Source organism: Amblyomma americanum, chromosome 5 (genome assembly GCF_052857255.1).
Source record: "Amblyomma americanum isolate KBUSLIRL-KWMA chromosome 5, ASM5285725v1, whole genome shotgun sequence".
NCBI classification, from domain to species: domain Eukaryota; kingdom Metazoa; phylum Arthropoda; class Arachnida; order Ixodida; family Ixodidae; genus Amblyomma; species Amblyomma americanum.
Genome location: NC_135501.1, coordinates 66,004,470 through 66,018,397, shown reverse-complemented (window position 1 = coordinate 66,018,397; position 13,928 = coordinate 66,004,470). Strand labels below are relative to the sequence as shown.

Genomic DNA, 13,928 nt, shown 5'->3' with positions numbered 1-13,928 from the left:
TAATCATAGTGATGATAGTGAGAGCATTTTTAACGAATGGCCACTTAGTGGCGGCCTCTCGAACTGGTGTGCGGCTTCTTGCAGCCAGTTCGATAGCCAAGCCCGGCCAAAACTCGTCAAAAGTCAAAATAGCGGTTGGAGCGCGTTGCCTACTTTAGCCCAGGTGAGTTCGGGGTGCTAGCTGCGACTTATCATGCGGGAACGTTTTCACAGCTACTACGTAACAGCGGGGTTCGTTATACATTGGATCCTATGGAAGCTGTGCCGGGACAGGATGAAAATGATGTAGCAGCCGGGAAAATGCCGCAGTGAGGAACGCAACAGCGGGGTTCTACTATATACAGGTCGACAGGACGTCTTATATACGGACGCTGCAGTATACTAAGAGCAAAGCGGCACACGCGCCTGTGGTAGCTAGGGAAGACTGAACCCTGGTGGCATGCTGCACAGTCCGTGGCATTGAGACCGTAGAAGCAGATGAGGTGCCCATAGCCTTGGCCATCAGCCAAGGGGGCTTAAGGGGGGGCACCCCTCTTAAAACTATTTTTCTTATTTCTTGATGGATATTCATAAAACTTACCTAGTTATGCATTTCAGTATGTTGATTTCAAATATGCACTCAGTTTTCCTATGAAACAAGTTCTCAAAATATTATGTAATCTTTGTTTGAAACTTGCAGGTAATTTAATTATGTAACAGTAAAGGCCACAGTGAAGTTTAGCATACAAGCATGCTCTAGAATGTCCACTGTGTGAAATAAGGTAATATGAATGTCTTAGACCCATTTGGACAAAAGATATGGCATATTAAACTTTACCTGGGAAAATTCAATATGGCGGCTCAGACAAATTGTATTGTTTTAAAATTATACTACAGTTAAAGCTCGATATAACGAAGTCGTAAAAATCGGCACTTTACTTCGTTATAATGAAATTTCGTTGCATCGAAATTTCGTACCTAGCATGCGGAAACATTACCAAATCACTTGCCAGTTGTAAGCACTCATCCTTTATTTTCTCTGAAAGTAATCAGTGACTTTCTTTTGCGTCTGCTTTGCAATCAGAGATGGCCTCACACTGCGTTCATAGGCCCACAAGGATTGCATTGCATCTTGCTGCCCAATCGAACTCGCGTGTTGCCGCAGAACATCAATTGCGTCAAGCACTTCGCGGCTGCTCGGGGCATCGTCGTCTTCAGCATCGATATCGCTGCCTGGGTCCTCCTGCATGCTTCCTAGCACATCCTGCACGATGGAGTCGTCGGTAACTTCGTCGGTGGCAACGACGCAAGAGTCTGCGTAGAGGAAGTCTTCCAGAGCGACACCGTCAGGAACGGCCCCGTCACTCTCCAGGCACCTCCATGCTTCTTCAAGGCCGGCTTGATCGCCTTCCTCGCCATCGAACGGAGCCCTTTCATTAGCCTCCGTGCGTGCTGTTATTGTCTTCGGAGGCACTCGCTGCTGCTGCCACGCCGTTCTCAAACCCGGTTTTCCGGAAGCAGTTCTTGATAATTTCCTTTGATGTCGCCTTCCACGATGCGGAAAACATCTCTAAGGCTTGAAAAATATCCACCTTAGTGGGGCGTTTTAAGCGGAGATTGAGCAGCAGCTTGTCGATCAACCGGCGACGATACGCACACTTCACGCTGTTGATGACTCCTTGGTCGAGCGGCTGAAGCAGCGACGTGCAGTTCGGTGGAAAAAACCGTAGCTCGACATTGGTAAGCTCTAAGTCGTCGACGTGATGGGCGGAACAATTGTCCACTAAGAGGCACACGCTGCGGCCGCCGTTCTTCATATCCTTGTCGAACGCCCGGAGCCAGTCACGGAAGATGTCGCGGGACATCCACGCTTTCGTGTTAGAAGTGTACTCCACTTCCAGCTTCCGAGCGTTTCTGAAGCACTGCTGCTTCTTGCTCTTGCCAATCACAAGCGGCACTCTCTTATCACTGCCATCCATGTTGGCGCACAGCAGAGCAGTTATGCGCAGTTTACTCTGTTTGCCACCATGGCAGCGATCACCTTTCAGTGCTAGCGTCCGATTCGGTAGCATCTGATAAAAAAATCCAGTTTCGTCCGCGTTGTAAACGTCCGATGGCTGGTATCGCGTCAGTATTGCTGGCATTTCCTTCTCCAGCCAACTAGCGGCTTCAGGCGCGTCAGCCGACGTTGACTCCCCGCACAGCAGCCGTCCGACGATCCCGTACCGGGCCTTAAAACGGTGGAGCCAACCACTGCTTGCCTTGAATGAATCCTTCTCGAGCAGGCAACCGAAATCCTTTGCTTTTTGCTGCAAAATTGCGCCACTTACCGGCACATTCTGCGCTCTGGCGTCCATGAACCAGGCGAACACAGCCTTATCTACGTCTTGATACGTAGCAGGCTTCAATCGCTTATGTTGGGCGCTCGTTCCACACTTCACTGAGCTGAGGATAGACTCCTTGGCTTTCAAAATTGTTGAAAGCATACTCATGGATATGCTGAATCGAGCCGCTACGTCCTTCTTCTTTTCGCCTTTCGAAACTGCGTCCAGAATCGCCTCTTTTTGCTCAAGCGAAAGGGCTTTCCGCTTGCCACTCATGGCGGCGACGCACGCGGGCATACACAAGGGCAACCAAAGCAACGCCTGCGATGTATCCAGCACGTGTGGTAGCAGCGAGTGAACAACGCGACAACGCGGACAAAGGAGTACGGCGGCGTCGGCGGCCGCGCAAGTGCGCAAGCAATCACATGGGTTGGCAGATCCAATGAGAGACGGGCGTGTAAGCTGACGTATGCACAGCAAAGAAGCCTGGGAGGAGTGGGGGGGGGGGGGGGGGGGGGAGTGCGCCGTCGCCGGCGCCCGGACGGGGGGAAGAGAGAGGGTTGCTCTCTCTCTCTCTCCCGCTTGCTGGGAGCGAATTCCACCAACACCACCTAGACTAGACAAGGCCCCTCCACGGAGGCCGTGACGTCACTCCAGTGGCCCGGCAGCCCCCCCTCAGCCGCTCCTTTCGGTCGCCACGCATTCGCGTTAGATATGTCTTGGGTGCTTGTTAGGATAAAAACCGGGGTGCGTTTTTTTTTTTTGTAGTAGAATATAGTGTTTGCGACTCCAAGGCATGCAACGCGAATATGTGAGGCTGCTTTTAGTCTTTACGACAGCATACTGAAACAGTGCCACAAATGCGTTTGTACAAATTGCTTTATTGGAAAGCATGGCTAGAACTGACCCTTTTCATTTCTTGCTTAATGTTTTCATCTTTCTCTCTGCAGCCTTCTTTTGTGCAGAGCTGTGAATCGTATCATTTTGTAGTCTACAAAAGTTGTTCAAAGCTACGTTCGTTGCAGCACGCACTACCTGTCGCACGAGAGTCTCTGTAGTGTGTCCATTTTCGCACGTTTCTGGATCAACATCTCCAATAATAGAGGCGGAAATGGAGCTGACAATGGCACGTTGGTTGTCTGATGCGAGGAAAGAATTTGCATTTTCTCCCGTGGTGAGTTTTTCCACAACAAGGGTTGTAATTAGCACCATATGCACAGTGCATGGTTGCGGGAACTTTAATCCTCCCCTTGATAAGTTGGCAATCATTTTCGTGGATTCAACTTCTATATCCCGATTCTCCAGAATGAGAACGCTGCGGCAAAATGTGCAAGACACCTTCTTGAGAGCTGAATGGGCACAGTATCCAGCGATGTAGGCGACGACTTCCATGTCGTGCTTCGGACTGGAAATTTCTTCATCAGAGACCAGCACGGAGAAGTTGTGTTGCGGAATTTCTTCCGTGTCGCTCGCGCTGTTGTTCTCTGGCTGCGGAAGCATCAGCAGCTTTTGTAGACGAATTTTCTTTTCTGATTCGAGAAGCTGTCGCACAGAAATGTGATACTGTGCACCAGCAAGCTGACGATATCGACCGAAGCGATCCTCAAGTGTGTCCGTCTGAAATTTGCCTAGGAGAACATACCTGAATTTCAGGTCTTCTAGGCAGTAACGCGACAACTCAACAAGAGAGTAGCAAGTTAGCCTCAAAGCAGTATGTGTTTCCTTCGTCATGCAGCCACTGGTCATGTTGACACGGCGCCAAGCGTCCAGCCAGTCTACCATGCCGTTCAGGAAAGTCAGCTGTTGATCCACCACCGTAGTCACAGGATTCTGCAGGGAGTCGTTCAGTCGGCGACCTTTGGAAGGGCTCTTTACGTTGACGACCTTCCACCAGTTCGTTATAATGTTGATGAAGAGGGCTGTTGAATTGGCGCTCATGAGTTGGAAGGCTTCGCCACGCATTTCAAGTGCGTTTGCGATAAACGGGTTCATGACGTTTAAAACCAACTTTACATTTTGTCTTTCCATAGGTGTTGGATTGACTGCTTTGGCATTTAGCTTGTAGCCGAACTTTAAGAGCGATGTCTTCTCCGATGAATAAAGCTGTCGCACGGCTTCAAACGATGCAGCTTTCATTCTGGGAGGTCCTACGGGCAGTTCTCCAGACAGGCTCATTTCAGGAAAATAGAAACATGTTCCTTCGTTTTTCTGGTTGATCCAATTATTCCTGACGCATTTGAGTATGTGCACAGGGTCGATGACAAAAAAAAGAGGACGGCTTTTATCGGCTGGGTGGGGATAAACAATGTTCACTTCATGGTTCCTTGAGAAAAGCGACATATTTTCCGATTGAGCGAGTTGTTATCAGTAACTACAGCTATGACTTTAAGGCCCATAGATTCCACCTCCAAAATTATCTTCTTGCAGTACTCATGTAGGATTTCGGAGTTCATTTTAGAAACGGGCAGAATGTGTATCACATCTTTGTTGGCTGACAGGAGCGACTGAACCATGAAAACATGGGCCGTTGTGGCTGCTTCTTGAGAATTGGCTGATGATCCTACTATGCTGCCTCCCTTGTAATCGAAGTACGGCTTGATGGGAATTTCATCAAGCATCAGCACTACAGTCTTTTCGTGCGGCTCCATGCACTTCACCCTTTCTTTGATGTAGGAAAGAAAGTGGGCTTGGTTTTGTTCCTGCATTGGATCGCCTCCATACTTGGAGCAAACGCGGCGCAGTGTTGAAGGATGGGGTAACGTCAACATCGACGCCGACCTCGCAAAGTTATAAGCGTGCGGGGAAATGGAGTGCAGGATGCTAGAAAACACTAAAGTTTCAGCACTGTATCGACGAATGGGGGCAGCGAGTGTGAGAGCAATCTGCTCGTTTAGAAAACGAAACAAGGCACTTTGTTCTTTGGTTGTATCGTTGTCTTCAGACAGTTCATTGAGCAAGGAGCCGATCTGCTGCAGCACTCTCGTTGTTTTTGACGCACTTGTAGCTTCTGGCGTCTCCGTCATGTGATTTTTTAGCTGCTCGAGCATTAAGGACAACGTACGGGTGTCACGCACTGCATCTGGCACTGAGCGTCCACAGGGTAATGAAATAAGCTTAATCATACCTGCTGACACTGAAACTGAGAGATCAGCAAACACTGTGACGGAAAACCTAACATGCGGTGCAGGATTATCCTCGATGCTGAGAAACATTACACAGCGATCATTGACGCTGACGGTCCAGAACTGACTATTGCAGACAGCAGAAAGTTTGCCCTTCAAGTCTTCAAGTGATGACACTGCATTTCTCTCCTCTTCTTCTCCTTTTGTGTCTATGGAGTTCTTGATTGCCTTGCTCAAGGCCTCGTCTTCCATTCGTGCTCTCTTAGAGGCTGGAGATTCGCGACGAGTACTGCTTGTGCTCAGGTACGCTGGACAGTTAGGGAAAATCGACGGTACGGCATCTGGCACTAGGTGCACCCTCTCGCTGTCAACTGTCACAGTTTTTCCCGACGCTGCATCGAAATGTGACAGCTTCGTGATGAGTTCACTCCCTTGGAAGTGAAGTTCGCAAACCTGCGCCACACGTGAAAACGACTGAATTATCATCGATACATGGACACACTATTCTATGAAACATCTGTTATGATGCAGTTTGACACTGTCCTGAATATTTCTGCTCGTTTACACCGCATTGTCCTTCCGGAAGCGCAATAAAACTGCGAACGTTTTGACCACAAACCATACTTAATTGCTTCAAGAGTTACTAAGCGAGAACGCGAGTCATGCGATGCACAATGTAATGAAGTAAATATCGTCTGCTCACCTTGGAGTGTATGCTGGGTGTGAAATCCTTGCGCAGAATGGCTCTAATCCAGGATTGCCTCTGACCTTCATTCTTGGGGAAAGATAAAACCCGCACTTTGGGCCCATTGTCGTAATTCCCGCGGCATCCCGGAACACAACACCGTCCCATGTCGCACAAAGTGAGGCGTTTGCTTTTGCTCAAAGCCACAGGATTGTTGCACGCAACACTTCCGCAACTATTCTGCACACAGACACACAAGCACGATCGCACACAAACGCAAAGATAGTAAAATAAGACACTTCACCAAAAACGAAAAGAGCGCAAAAAGAATGTCAGCGCAGTGCGACGCAGCACTGAACCTAACCAGAGGAAGCAAGGACAGGCGGGTGGCAAACACGTTCCGACTTGTCAAAAATTTTTGACTCGCCCCGTCCCCCCGTCGCGAGAGCGCCTGCCGGCAACAGGAGAATCGGACAACTAGCGTGACGTAGGCAGTCTGGAGAGGAGGACATGAACAGGCCTTGTCAAGTCAAGGTGGTGTTGATTCCACGCGCCCCATGAGGCCCATCCGCGTGGGTTACCCAAGTCACTCACGCTAGCACCGCTTTCCCCGCGGCCGTCATCGTCACGGCGACATTTTCCTTCCGGGTGAATTTTTTTAGGATACGCGACTTCGTTGTAATGAAATTGCAGCAATATTACTTCGTTATGTCGAGGCAAAATATACATGGTTTCCAATGGGGAATAAGTTGAATATGCCTTCTAACTTCGTTATATTGAGGATTTCGTTATATTGAAGTTCGTTATATCGAGGTTTAACTGTAATTGGCATTTGGTCTTGTTTTAGTCTTATCTCACTCTCTGTGAGTTTATCTTTCCACCAAAAAAAAAAAATTTTGAAGCTAGCCCACCTAGAACCAGAGATATCATCCCTGCACTATTAAAATGTGTCAAAATTGTAGTTTGAGAAAATGAGCAAAAACGTTTCCAACTATGTTTATGCAAAAGTAATCAGTTAAAATTCATACAAATGCACCAGGGGCATAATCTGGATGCATGACATCTTTGTGTCGCCTTTTTGCCATCTTCCTGATGCCCATAGCTGGCTCATGCTTATTGGTAGAGCTGGAGCGGCGGCGCAAGTCTTTCTCTTTTGCTCTCCTGGAGGCGGTGCTGCTGGCGTTCATGTCCAGCTCGTTCAAGATTGCAGTTGTGGTATATTCACTGCCAGTGTTGAAGCGGAGTACTGCTTCAGGGGAGAGGCTCCTCGAAAAAACTTTTTTTTTTAGTTATGAAGTTAGAGAGCTGAAATTTGCACAGCTGGCATAAATTGAGCTTCTGTTTATAAATATGTAATCAGTTCTTTGATACCTATAGAAGTTCAATTTTTATTCTCAGTGAAATGTATAATTAACTCCTTTTTTGTGCACAATTTTTATTAGTAATCATTATTACAGAGAATTTTAAAACATCCTGAGTAGTTCATTACAAGCCGCAGAATGTTGAAATCTAGGTGAAATTATATTTGTCTGCATCTTTTTCAGCCAAAAGAATTAATGAAAATTAGGGTGTCATTTTCTTTTGTACTTCAGTCTGTTGGTATGATGCTCTAATAAAAATATGGTGAGCCTAATTATATAAACTGGATTTCCACACTCTATGCACCCCAAGGAACATCTGTGCAAAATTTCATTGTGATCCAAGAAGTACAAGAGGAAAAAATTGTGTGCACAAACTTTAAAAATGGGCAAAAACACCAATTTGAGAAAAACTCAATTGAAAGTTCATTTGTATGTTGGAGGCCAAAATTTTGTCTCAAATCACATAAAACTTGGTGGCAATATAGTTCAACATGTTTGCCACTTGCCCACAGGATTAGAACTCTCGTGCAGCATATGTTTGGCCCTCACGGTTCTTGCGAACGGAGTCCCCAGTGTGTGCACGCTTCACCTGGCTGCGGCGATGAGACTTTGCTTCAGCAGTCAACTCTGCTCTGGTCACTTTCCAAGCTGAGTCTGACCAGCTGCTTAGAAGGGAGGATTCCCAGTTCTTATAGCACCTTTTCGAAGCTGGAGTGGCCCCTGTTGAACCACAGGACTGCAATGGCAGTGGCTGTCTCCACTGCAGTCCGTGATGCGAATCGGCCCTTTGGACACAGCGTCCAAATCTTGCTGTTGAAGGATTCAGCAGCGTTCTGAGTCTTCCCTCTCAAACAGCGGGTGAGCAGTTTCGAGTCTGTCAAGCATTTGTATATTGGCAGCACTGCTTTTCCTTGGGCTTTGGTTAGGAGGGGGGTGTGGTCCGGAGCTGGTTCTCCCAGAGCTTGGGCTCTCTTTTGCCTGCACCAAGACTCATTCCCATCAGGGCAAAACCTGTGGCTGCTTACACCATTGCTGGAGCACGAATGGAGGTAGGACGCCCAGATTTACAGCACATGCCTCTTACACTGCCCCAGTTGCTTGTTATTGCAATCTGATAATAGTTTTGCAATTTTTGGTTGGCCTTCTCACCAAGTTTCTGCCCTTGTGGCAGTGGTGTCTTCAACTTCCTTAGTGCAGTGCCAAGACATTTAGAAACGTGGTTTGTGCAGTCCTCTTTGATCACTGCCATCGGCTCATAAACCTGTGCGTCAGAAACTGCAGCATGTGCCTTGCTGTCACCATCACTAATAAATGTGGTGGACCGCATGTTGTAGGACTGCGTCCTGCTCCAGATGCGTAGTGCTGCTTCGGTTTGCATTGCATGCGATGAGCACTCAACATTTTTTTCACACAGGAGAATGAAAGGCCTTCCATACTTTATCCTCTTCGTCACCAAGTGCTTTGTGGCTGCTAGAGGTTTGGCAGTAGTTGGTCAGCACTTCGAAGTCTAGGCAAAGGCCAGTGTCCGCAAAAATGGCAGTGCCGACACCATTGTGGCTGTTGTGCCTGCACTTCTGCCAGGTCCCATCAAACATGACCGCAACGTCAGTCTGAGCAGTCTCCTATGCAGTTATCCGTCTTGCTTCTGCAAGATTAGCAGCAGTTGCTTTGGCGGCGGCGATGTGTATTTTCTTCGCTATGTTTTGGAATGTCTTATAGTGAAGTGGCTTTTGTAGGCCAAGAATGCCGCAAAACCTCTTCAGCTGATTGTGCCCGACGCCTATAGAACGCGCAGCGAGCACTGCTTCCACGTTGGTAGCGAAACTATCGCAGGGGCTTCCACTGCAGCGCTCTGCGTCGCTGCCTTCACGGCTGTCGGTATCAGTGCGTCGCGACGTATACACAGCAGAAATTGCTGCTGCCGGGCATGCTCCATTTGCACGCCTGAGCTCCAGGAAAGAAGCAAAGTTCCCCAATAGGCTCTATTTTCACAGATGGCTTCTTTTATGGATCGCCTGGCTTGGGAACTAAGGTGTACATGTTAATGAAGCACGACTCCATTGCTTCATGTCAGCACTACCTATGTGTCAAAACTGTATTGGAAATTTATGGAAAGTTTGCAAAATGTTCAGTTGAACACAGGGTTCTCCCCAGAAAATTTTGAGAGGTGGACATTTGAGGACCGGGGGGGGGGGGGGGTGTAATAAAGAATAATGACAACACAGCAGACGTCCAAGCACAGTCGCACTATGCAAGAGGCATTTATTTCTGCATATTTTGCATATTACACCTTCAGCCGCCGATTCTTCATCTTGGCCCACTTTTCCACTACTATATCGTATGGGTAGCTGTTGACTTCAGGCCCTTCACATGCGATACGAATCAGACAGTCCAACGACTTCTCTTTCGGGTGATTTCGCAGTTGAGTCTTAATAAGCTTCAAAGCTGAGAAGTCTCTCTTGCAGTCTACTGTGTGTGGTGGGAGCACAAGGTACGACCCAGCTATGTGCGCCATAAGTGGGAACAGCTCTTTCAGTTCATGTGCCACAAAAAGCAAGAAGTCTTCTGCTGGCATCTTTTGCACGTGCTCAGACACAAGCATGAAGTTTGCAAATGCAATCCACTCTGCAAGCATGTCCTGGGTATAGGACTTGCCAAGAGTGGGGCACAGCTTCTCCAGAGCATTGGCAATTTCAATGCCATTGCCACCCACCATCTGTTCGTAGTTGCTGCGGGCAAACACAGTAGAATAACTTGCCAGTATAGGGTGGTCTTGGAACCTGTCTTTGATATTTTCTACCAGCTTGTTAATAAATGTTGTTTTGGTGTTCCGCAGCCATTCCTCCGATTCTTCTGTGGCTGTCAGCTGTACGTCATGGCTAACACAAAAGTCATTCACCTTTGTTCGACTGTTGCCCTGTGCTTCCAGGGTCTTTATGCAAGATTCGATGAGATCTTGCACAATGCCCACGTGCAGTGTCGACTTCTGAAGTGCTTTTGAAAGCCTATCAATGGATGGGAGAAGCTCACACATCATCAGTAGGGTGCTGACAAACTTCACATTCATCACAAACTTGAGCAGTCCTGCTGCCTTGATGTCATTGCGTTCTTCTGCCTCCCTGGACAGGCTGACTATGATGGCCGAGAAATTACTGCGGATGGCTGCGCATGACTCTCCAACGCCTAGCCATCGGGTGGTAGATGGCTCAATGATCTTTCCTCCACCTTGGTGCTCCAGAATTTTTTGTACAGCACTCAGTCCAGCTGTTCGAACTGGGCTGAATGCATAAAAGTTGTACAATTGCTGCAACAGTTCTTTAAACTTGTTGACATATGGAACTGCTTTGGATGCCTGGCATGCTGCTAGGTTGAGCTTGTGTGCCGCACAGTGTATCCCTACAGCTTGAAAGCTCTGGGGTGCTGTTAGAGCCTTTTGCTTGTCAATTAACAACTTCACAGCTCCACCCTTCTTTCCTGTCATAACAGGTGCACCATCAGTTCCAATTCCGCGAAGGGTGTCAAAGAGCAGGCCCTTCTTGGCCATAAAACCTTCCACGGCACATGCAGTGTTGGTAGCATTGAGAGCTAATGCTCTTTCATCATTAAGATGTGGTTGGAGGATGTCCAGCACTGGCAGCACATCAATCATGGCCAAGAATTTCACTTTTAATTCCCCATTGAACATGTACCTGCAGTGGATGACAAGCTGCTCCAGTGTTGCGCAGTCGGTTGTTTCGTCGAACATAAGTGCATAATGCTCACTCTGCCGAAGTTCGTGCAGGATTTTGTCCTCAATAACATCTGAAAGGCAGGTTACCATCTCCTGAATAGACCTCTGGCTGCAGTACGTGGCGTTCTTTCCGGTTGTTATCTGTGCTTTCACATCAAGCCCAAGCAGCGAGAGCAGACCGAGAAGCGGCTCGAAGTTCGTAGTGTGCGGTATCCTGTGTTTGCACAGGTAATACATAGATGCGAATGCGTGCCTCATAGCGTCGCGAGAGACCGGCAACTGCAATTTCTCAAGCGGCGACACTGCTACTTTGCTGTGTGCTTCAAGGGCTATAGCGTCGCGGTGCGACTGGCACGCTTCGTGTTTACTAACACTTTCGAGCCGGATCCTTTTGCAAGGCTCTGTGTTCCACACTGGCTTCTCGAAAGGCCTCTTATTATATTTTATGCACAGCTTGCAAAACATCCCACCTTTGATGTTGTCATAGAAAAGCCAAGGACGGTCAATAATTAAAGATGCGTTGAATACCGATGCGTGCTTGCTGTCTTCGCCAGTATTTGGTACACTGCATGTTGCTTCAACGCCTGATGTTGAACTGCCATCATTATATGTATTTGATTTCTGCCTCTTCGACGTGGGCGATGTCGGGGGCTCAACAATGTCCACATCGGTTGCCATTGGCTGTGCATGTTGTTCTTCGGTACCGCCAATAACGTTTTCGGTCACTTTCGGAGAAAAAAACGACAGCACAGACGGCTGTCCAACTTTTCTCTTCGGACCCATCTTCAGCGCACGGCACAACTCCAAATACTTTGTTTGTTTCGTTCACATGTGAACGCTAAGGGCTAAGGACGCCTCGCTAGTGCTAGAACGCACAAAGCCAAGTCCGAATGCAGAGTGGTCAGTGGCGCCGCACTGTGGTGAAAAACGGAACGTTTTGAAAGTGTAAATGCGGAAGACAAATAGGCGCTGTGCTAATGCTAATATTGCACGAAAAGAAAAATGCAGCTGTCCAGAAACATAAACAATAATGAAATCAAGTAAAAGAAAGCCGCCGTAAGCATGAGCAGCACGATTGGCATCGGCGCGCGCGAAGGTCACATACCCGGACGTACCAGCGATTGCGGCTTTGGCCGCTTATCTGTTTTTTCAGCAGCGTCCGCTTCGGCGGGCGCGGTTGTTGCTGCGACGCGCGTCTTTTCTTTTCTTTTTTCTCTTTCCTCTTATCTTTTAATTCTTCTCTATCTGCACGCGGCAGCGGTGGTGGCTCGGCTCGAGCCAGTAGGCAGGCCCGTACAATTTTTTTTCCATCCTTCTCCCAGTCACAACAACAACAACCCGTGCCGCCAGCTGTACAGCCTGCGTCTCTAGTTTGTGAGCGTGTACGAACAGCACGCTTGTGTCCACTATAGTCCCTAAGGACCGTATGTCCACTAGAATGGACTTGTGGAAGCCGGCGCCTCGCGCTCGTAGCGTCCACATCAACAGAAAGTGGCCCCCGAGTCCCGACTGTAGCAAAATTTAAGCCCGAGAGGTGGATGGGTGGTTGGAGATGCGGGCGGTCGGACTGAGAGGTGGGCGGCAAAACCACTGCCGCCCACCGTGGGGAGAACACTGGTTGAACAGAACAAAATGTATGCCTTTTAGCATGATTTCTTGAAACAATCATCAGAACAGGCATTGCTCAGTATGAAAAAAAAAGACGAACATTCAACATACAGGAGTTTCTCTACGGCATTACATCCTTAACGAATGCGACCGCTTCCACTGTGACATTTTCACACGTGTCCAGTGACACGGCAGTAATCATGTCGTGTAGTTATTGAAGCCTTTGCACTGTGTTTTTCCTTCCCGTGCCTCATTAATGTTACCACAAGGTACCTCTTTGTTTATTGAAATTATGGCGTACCAGTCATACACACATTTCTTAAGATGCACTGATAAGGGTTCCACAGTGTAACAGCTATGGGACATTTCATTAAAAAGTACAAGGAGAACACTGTAAGGAGAGCAGCAGATGCTTTTTATATAATCAAGATTGAACTACTACTGTACACCTTAAAAATAAGATTACAGCAGAAAAAAAGAACACAACAAATATGAACATAACAGTGCATAAAGAAACTTACACCCTAAAAGAAATGCACAAACAAGGATAGTGAAGGAAACGACAGTTTAACAAAGCATACCCAGTCAGTATTCAAGAAATCTATGAACTGTAAAAAAAAAGCAATGAAATAAAGACATGAAGGTATGAGGTGCGACCAAATCCTTTATTGCTTTGCAAAAAATTTACCGTATAAACGCGTGTAAGGGCCGCACTTTTTTCCAGACTTGAGGGCCAATTTTCGGGATGCGGCCCATACGCGCAGTGTGCGAAAAAGAATTTTTAATAGTAAAAACGCAACAATCAGGGAATGAGCGGTATTTATTCTATGTTCAATCCTCACTCTCGAGAGTATTCCGACTCCGAGCTGGTACTGTGCTCTGGTGCACGCTCGTCCCACCAGTAGCGCAACATTTCCGCTGTCAACGCGTAGCCGTTCCGCGCTTCCATCACTGAGCAGATCAGCCTTTCTTCCAGTTCAGGAAACTTGCACGGCTTGCCTTGGAAAACGCGCTTTTTGCAGCTTGTGTTCCTCAGTGAGTCCTTTTGGTTGCACCATTGTTGGACGCACTTCTCGGCCACGTCGAATTCCCTGCCCGTCGCACGCTTGCTGTGTTCGA

The 13,928-nt window shown here is 47.8% G+C and overlaps 2 protein-coding genes and 1 pseudogene across 3 annotated transcripts in view; 1 reads left to right on the top strand and 2 right to left on the bottom strand.

Annotated features, from left to right (window-relative positions):
* LOC144132510 (uncharacterized) overlaps positions 1–13,928 on the top strand; it is a 107,210-nt gene that overhangs the window by 22,735 nt on the left and 70,547 nt on the right. The window lies entirely within an intron of this gene.
* LOC144132507 (uncharacterized) lies at positions 7,986–9,003 on the bottom strand (annotated as a pseudogene).
* LOC144132501 (zinc finger protein 862-like) lies at positions 9,621–11,665 on the bottom strand. Its single transcript, XM_077664965.1, has one exon. The coding sequence runs from the start codon at positions 11,457–11,459 to the stop codon at positions 9,756–9,758; it is 1,704 nt and encodes a 567-aa protein (XP_077521091.1). The 5' UTR covers positions 11,460–11,665; the 3' UTR covers positions 9,621–9,755.

Bases quoted from the DNA above. Each gene is read 5' to 3' on its own strand.
- LOC144132501 (XM_077664965.1), bottom strand. From the start codon at position 11,459: ATGAGGCACGCATTCGCATCTATGTATTACCTGTGCAAACACAGGATA.